This window comes from Calidris pugnax, unplaced genomic scaffold (genome assembly GCF_001431845.1).
Source record: "Calidris pugnax isolate Ruff unplaced genomic scaffold, ASM143184v1 scaffold147, whole genome shotgun sequence".
Taxonomy (NCBI): domain Eukaryota; kingdom Metazoa; phylum Chordata; class Aves; order Charadriiformes; family Scolopacidae; genus Calidris; species Calidris pugnax.
The window spans coordinates 5,080,348-5,087,868 of record NW_015092359.1 but is presented as its reverse complement, the minus strand read 5'-3'; the positions used below and the strand labels follow the sequence as shown (position 1 = coordinate 5,087,868).

At 40.8% G+C, this 7,521-nt stretch overlaps 1 protein-coding gene across 1 annotated transcript in view; it reads right to left on the bottom strand.

Moving 5' to 3' along the window:
- Positions 1-7,521, bottom strand: part of CFAP61 (cilia and flagella associated protein 61) — a 131,393-nt gene that overhangs the window by 98,343 nt on the left and 25,529 nt on the right. Inside the window, exons 11-12 of the mRNA XM_014962466.1 lie at positions 5,698-5,737; positions 3,602-3,741 (exon numbers count right to left, since the gene is read on the bottom strand). Coding sequence (XP_014817952.1) covers positions 3,602-3,741; positions 5,698-5,737 — 180 coding nt within the window. The remainder of the gene's footprint in view (positions 1-3,601; positions 3,742-5,697; positions 5,738-7,521) is intronic.

Sequence of the window (7,521 nt, the reverse complement as noted above, 5' to 3'; positions counted from 1 at the left end):
GTGAAAAATTCCTTCCTAATGTTCAGTCTAAACCTCCCCTGTTGGAGCTTGAAGCCATTCCCTCTCGTTCTATTGCTAATTACCTGTGAGAAGAGACCAGCCCCAACCTCTCTACAGTGTCCTTTCAAGTAGTTGTAGAGAGTGATGAGGTCTCCCCTCAGCCTCCTCTTCCTCATACTGAACAGCCCCAGCTCCTTCAGCTGCTCTTCATATGATTTGTCTTCCAGGCCCTTCACCAGTTTTGTTGCCCTCCTCTGCACTCGCTCCAGCACCTCCAGATCTCTCTTGGATTGAGGTGCCCAAAACTGGACACAATACTCGAGGTGTGGCCTCCCCAGTGCTGAGTACAGGGGCATAATCACCTCCCTCCATTTGCTTAGTTTCCACATTTGTTAATAAATTTCTGCAAACAGGTAATTGCAAGATCAAACAATTGATGAGGGTGACACAGAAACGACCAGAGAATCACCTCTCCTATGAGGACAGGCTGAGACAGTTGGGGTTCTTTAGGCTGGAGAAAAACAGGCTGAGACAGTTGGGGTTCTTTAGGCTTTAGGAGAAAGCTCTGGGGAGACCTTATTCCAGCCTTTCAGTACTTAAAGGGGGCTTATAAGAAAGACGGGGATAAACTTTTTAGCAGGGCCTGTTGCAATAGGACAAGGGGTAATGGTTTTAAACTAAAAGAGGGAAGATTTAGACTAGATAGAAGGAAGAAATTGTTTACAATGATGGTGGTAGAACACTGGAACAGTTTTCCCAGAAAGTTGGTAGATGCCCCATTCCTGGAAACATTCAAGGTCAGGTTGGACGGGGCTCTGAGCAACCTGAAGTAGTTGAAGATGTCCCTGCTCATTGCAGGGGGATTGGACTAGATGACCTTTAAAGGTCCACTCCAACCCCAAATCATTCTATGACTCTAAAATGGTCAGCAAGACCAGCAACATGATTCACTACGCAATCCATGAGCATATTATCTTCCTGCCACTCCGTTGAGCCCAGCACGTTTTTCTCCCCGCTCATGTCCAAGAGAAGGTAGTTGTGCCAATAATGAACTACATTTTTAATATGAGGAAAAAAGAACATGCAAAAAATTGAAACGTTTTTTAAAAAAATAAACAAAACCACCAGATCCACTGTTACTATGAGACAGTAGGAAAGACTATCCAAGGTTTGTGCTCATTTCTCTTCCAGCAATGAATTAACTCATTCTAGATGCCCAATTCCTTTGACTTCTCAGAGACCAGGACACTATTATTATTATTATGCTTTTTAGTGAAAATTGAGCAAAAGTATCCATTAAGCATTTCAGCCTATGCCTTGTCATCTGTTATTTTTTCTCCTTCACTATTAAGTAGCAGATCTACACCTCCATTTGCTGCACTCTTGCTTTTTGTGTACTTAACACTTTTTCTTATTCCTTTTACAACCCTTACTAATCAGTATCACATTTTGTGCCTGTGCCTCTTCTGATTTTGCCCTTTCATGTCTTCATATTCCCATCTTCTTACCCGTGTTTTTCTTTCAATCCATTTTCTGTGACTTCCTTTTCACTCGCATGCCTTTCAAAAGCCCTTGGTGCAAGTACAATATATCGATCTTTACCTTTTCATATTTTGGTTTTATCTAAGAGAGTATCTGCTGCTGTGCACTGAGTTTTTTTGCTCTTCAGAAACTTTCCAAAAGCTTCATCTGGTTTCTTCTGTAGCTTTTCTGATCCCAAACCTCAGTGAAAGGCTATTTTTCCTCACTTTTCAGCACAGCTATGGGGGCAGTGGAAAATCCTACTAATGACCCTATTCTGTTTTCATGGAAGGGCTGGTATCATTTGGAATATACACAATTTAATCAGAATTGTAAGGGTTTTTTAAAAAACTTTATAACAAGTTTAATTTTGACCAAAATGACAAGAGGACATATGACTACCAATCCTACTGGTGGATTACTGAACAGCTGTGACTGAGATTAAAAGGAATTACTCCAGTGGCTGTGTCTTCAGCCAGCTGGATTCTTACATGGTACACACAAGCCCAATTTCATTCCATGGTAAAAATCTTCTGCAAAGGTCCAAGAGTAGCTGGCCAGTTCCTGCATGAGCTATTTGTATACCATCAAAGGTGATTAAGTATGCAATTAAAACACAAGTACTTCTCTGAAACCATGCAATATTTAGCTACATTAAGACACACACAAAAAGATAAATCTCTAACTGTGCCACAATTTAAGCTTGGTCTTTGGGCCAGCGTAGGCTTGTCATACACAGCAAGCATTGGAAAACTCCTATCATGTAACAGAAGACATAGCAAGAGAGGTTTTGTGTCCCAGTTCACCGGTATTTCACACTGAGAAGCATTGAGAATAACACAGAAACTGAAAGGTATGAAATAAATGATTCAACACCAAAAAAAATAAGAGAGAAATTAAAATAATAATAAATAATATTATATATATATTTATTATATATATATTATATATAAAATAGATACTCAGCAATGAGGTTACTGCTGGATTCTGCACGTTCCAGAAACCTATTACTGCATTTCTCTTAGGAGTGTTATACCATGTTTCCAAGAATGAAATCTCCACAGGCTTTCAAATATCAATGTTACACAACCTGACTCAAGCCCAAAGGGCCAAAAGCTGCACCATGTTTCTCTATTTGTCCACACGAGGGAACTTGAAGAAGCTACTTGCCCATACCAATGTCCATTACGTTAGTACATACTTAATGTATGTACATTAAGACTGTACATAGAAATTTTAAATGAATCCTCTCACTGCACTTTTTGTTTTTACTTAAAGGAAACTCTATATAAATACTGGCAGTCAGAATACTGCTTGCTTTTACATTTTAAATTATCTAATGTTTTGTTTCATTAAAAATCATGCCACTACCCTAACTACAAGATGCTATGTCATACCATGCAGAATATTAGCTTTCTGAGATAGCTAAGGGATCATAGAATCATAGAATCATAGAATCATTGAGATTGGAAGAGACCCTTGGGATCATCGAGTCCAACCATCTCCCCTACTCTACAAAGTCCTCCCCTACACCATATCCCTCAATACCCCATCTAAACGTCCCTTAAACACAGCCAGGGATGGGGACTCCACCCCCTCCCTGGGCAGCCTGTTCCAATGCCCGACCACTCTTTCTGTGAAAAATTCCTTCCTAATGTTCAATCTAAACCTCCCCTGTTGGAGCTTGAAGCCGTTCCCTCTCGTTCTGTCACTAATTACCTGTGAGAAGAGACCAGCCCCAACCTCTCTACAGTGTCCTTTCAAGTAGTTGTAGAGGGTGATGAGGTCTCCCCTCAGCCTCCTCTTCCTCACACTAAACAGCCCCAGCTCCTTCAGCCGCTCCTCATATGATTTGTCTTCTAGGCCCTTCACCAGTTTCGTTGCCCTCCTCTGCACTCGCTCCAGCACCTCCAGATCTCTCTTGGATTGAGGTGCCCAAAACTGGACACAATACTCAAGGTGTGGCCTCACCAGTGCCGAGTACAGGGATACCCATCTGGTGCTAGGTCGGATGATGCAAGTATATTCCACAGAAGTAGTTCAGAGGACATCGTTTGGCATCGCAAGGCACGTGACTCACTTGAGCAGTCCCGCCCGGTGGAACACGTAAAGCTCATGACCAAGTTTGGAAGTACAGAAAGGGACAACCCGAACAAAACTCTGAATCAGGTGGAACTCTGGTACATGATGTGGCACGAGGATGACACAGAAGTCTTTGTCCTGAAAAAAGAGTTGCAGAAAATAAAGGCTCTTAGTGATCTCAATGTAAGCTTTACACAAAAGCTTCTGACTGGAGGGGACAGAAAGAAAAGAAACTGAATGCAGTGCGTGCAACATACGTAGGGTCCAAGTGTCGCTCTACCTAGATGGCTTGATGCCTCGGCAGCACAAAGTAACTCATAATGAGCTCAACATTAAGTTGGCTCACAGAAACAGGTCTTTTAGCTCCGCTCCCATATTAAAGATTTATTAGTTAATATCCTGATATTCCCTAATGGTCCTTTCATTCCATCTCCCCCACTCCCTTTCTTCCTCAGCAGAATACAGTATTTCAGTTGGAAGGGACTTACAACGATCATCTAGTCCAACTGCCTAGCAGGAACATTATCTCTACGCCCACACCTTTAGGGCTAACCTTTTCCCTTTTTTCTACCTTAACTTTTCTTTTGCAGTGAAATTTCAGGACGATGTCTGTCTGTCTGTCTGGGATCTTTTGCACCTTTGCAGCAAAGTGAGACCATCAACTAGCGCAGCGTGTCCTAAAATCCTGAACAAAGAGCCCGTGTGCACCTACAGATCGACTGCGCTGCACGCAAGGGTAGACTTGATGAATTCAAGTTTATATAGGCACCGTGATGCCCAGCTTGTCCTGAGTTTGGCACTGGTGGCCTGTGTGCACTCCAGGGGGCATACACACACACAGAGACACACCACACTGGCAGTCAGCATCACTGTTCAGACACCTGCACTGTAAAGGCTGCAGCGGTGCAAAGGAATGCGGGAGTCACCACTGACTGCTCTCAGATGAAAAAGAGCATCATCTGGAGATAAAACTAGCATGCCACAAATAACTTCATCCATTCCAACTGTTCAAGCACTCCCTTCCAGAGTGTCTTCCATCCCTTTTTACTGAATACGTGTTTTAAGATGATCTCACTGCACACAGGGATGTTGGACAGTTCAGAGAGATGCTTCATGCAGCATGATACATGCCGAGAGACTCCCAAGTAGCACAGACCTAGAAGATGTTTAATAGGTTTACTCTGGCCAATTATTCTATGGAATTTCTGCAGTAGAAAGATATTATTTGAATTTTACTCCTTTTCTTCTCTAAGTACACTCTGTGATTAATTTTTCTTAGCACACCTGGTGATGCCATGATGACATTTTGTTTCAAGGAGTGACAGGTGCATTGCTGGGTGAATAAATTACTTAGAGATTTGAAATGTTTTCTGGGTTCACTTTCTCTGGGAACTTTCTTTGGTGGGAAGCAGCAGTTTAAACATGCTGATATTTATGCTTCTATTACCACCTCTGTATCTCTGGTCACCAGGACCCCATCTCTAAGGGGTGCTACCACACAGTAACTTGTAGTGGGAATTTACAACATGCTGTAGTGTGCATTAAGAATGCCTCAAAGAGGACTCTGTTGCCTCAGACAAAGATTGATCACAGAGGGTGTTAGTGTGAAATAGATACTGCACTGTAAATTCACATCTTTATTTGCTGCACCTTAGCCTCGCCCCAAACATAAACCTTCAGTGCCTCTGTTTAGGCTATAGGTAAATAATAAGGTTTTTCTTAATACTGCTGTTTTCTAGGTTTTAACTCCATGTCCTTTAACGTATTTTCCCTGAATTTATTTTTAATCTAAAGTGCAGCCTGGATCTATATGTGATTTTAAAGGAATTTGAAATGTTCGCTTTCTAAATCTCCATCTCTGAAAAGTTCCTACAGAACATTAAGAAAGGACTTCTGTTGCAATATATAAAGTCCAAAAGCAGCCAAGGAGAGAAGTCAAACTCCTGAGGGTAACAGCCCAGAGTAACTAGCCATAGCGTGCTCCTGTGAGCCACTGACTTATTTGGGCATCATATCTAAATATTCTAGCTGACAACTGCACTATGTCCCATGTATACACACGCATACAAACTTTAAAACTTTAATTATACATACCGGAAAAAGCTTGAAAACATAATGCAAGAAATCCAGCGATCTGCAACCAAGAATAAACATTGTTAAATCAAGCACATATCAGACAGATCCTATACATTTCCATACTTACATCCCTGTAAGTGCCAGGAACATGTATACACAGTGCTAATCAGAGAGTCCTGCTAATTCATCATTAATCAATTGCAGATGTTGCGTGCTGCACACCAGGTGTTGACTTCTAGTGCTTAAAGCATTACTTTAATAGTGTTAATAAGCATCACTGATTAACAAGAATGAACCTGGATGCTTGAAATAATATCAAAACATTGGGCTCTTCTCTGAAAGGGAAGAAAATAAATTGATTCTCATGTTGTTGACTCCAATGTTTTTCAGAAGTCACCCACGGACTGTGAGAGCAGCATTAGTATTTAGCAAACATTAATTGAGGTTACATACAGTTGTCACTTTGTTCCACAATATTGTCATCCGGCACCAAGAGTTCTGTCATTATCCACTTGGTAAACCCATCCCATGTACTTTATCAGACTAAAAGGAATAGCATTACTTTGAAATTGTTTCTGAACATTTTACTTCTTTCTACTTCTCACCTACAGGTTTAGAGGAATTCCACACTCTTTTCCATGGTGCCAGTGAAATGTAACATTTGAGTCTAAAAAGACACGAGAAATCTAACAAATCCTTCCTGTTTGTCCAATGTGTAAGGGTTCCAAACAGCTCTAAACCCATCAAATAAAGTTATGCTGAAGCTTTATAAAATATTTTTCCACCACGTAAAATGTGTCTTTTGAAGAAATTCAATACACATATATATTACCAAAGAATACTGATAAAAACCCTCCTCCTTTCAGACCTGTAAGTTTCCTTCACCAATAATATTACTGAATGAAAAGAGAAATAATTTCTAATTAAATGCCTATGATTGAATGAAAACTTTAAAAAAGAGCTGTAAAAAATGATCTGGATTGGGGCATTATATACTCTCCTATATAATACCCAATTATGACTAGTTAATAAAATAGCTAAATGCAGGAAAAGAAAATGCCCTTGCAATGTAGTTTTCTATTCTCTGGTATCCAGTACTTTCTTGGCAGCAAGGAACACAAGAATGGGGCTACGAGATTTTTCAGGGGGTTTAAAAAGGTATCAAGTATCTGCAGATAAACTAGCAATTTAGTTTCTTCATGTTTCACTTCCAATGCACTAACAAGTCACAGAACAGCTCTAGACTTAAGAGATGGAAATATTTAGCAACTTTACTGGGTAACACAAATTCCCCAGTACCCTTGAGGGTTAAGATGCAATCATATCTACACTTCAACCAAACTTCTATTTCTGGATCCACGCGGTACAGGGCCAGCAGTAAGTCCTTCAGGACAAGACCCTGCGATACAGTCAGGATTGCCTCATGCCATCCTTTCCACATACTCGCTTTTCTGATGTTTATTTTACAAACAGGTGGATCAAGCAAATGCAAGCTAGGGAAGCATATGAGCAAAGTATTTGAAAACACCAAGATCTACAGATTCCTCAACTCTGAGAAGAGGATCCTCCATCAGTGTTAATCTTAGGAGAAGTCTCCAGAAAGGAATGCTATCTTTTCCACAGATACCCATCTTGGAATCCAGACAGTTCCTGAGATGTCTCCAGGGAAAAAGAGAACGGGACTGGTGTGACAGTGGAATGACAGTGTTCAACAATAAACAATGTGAAAAATATCTTGAACAGAAACAACAAAGGTGCAGACAAAGGACAGAATGTCAAAAGGGGGCAAAAAAGTGACAGATCCTTAGCCTAAGCAGGACACTATGAGCAGAGAACTCACCT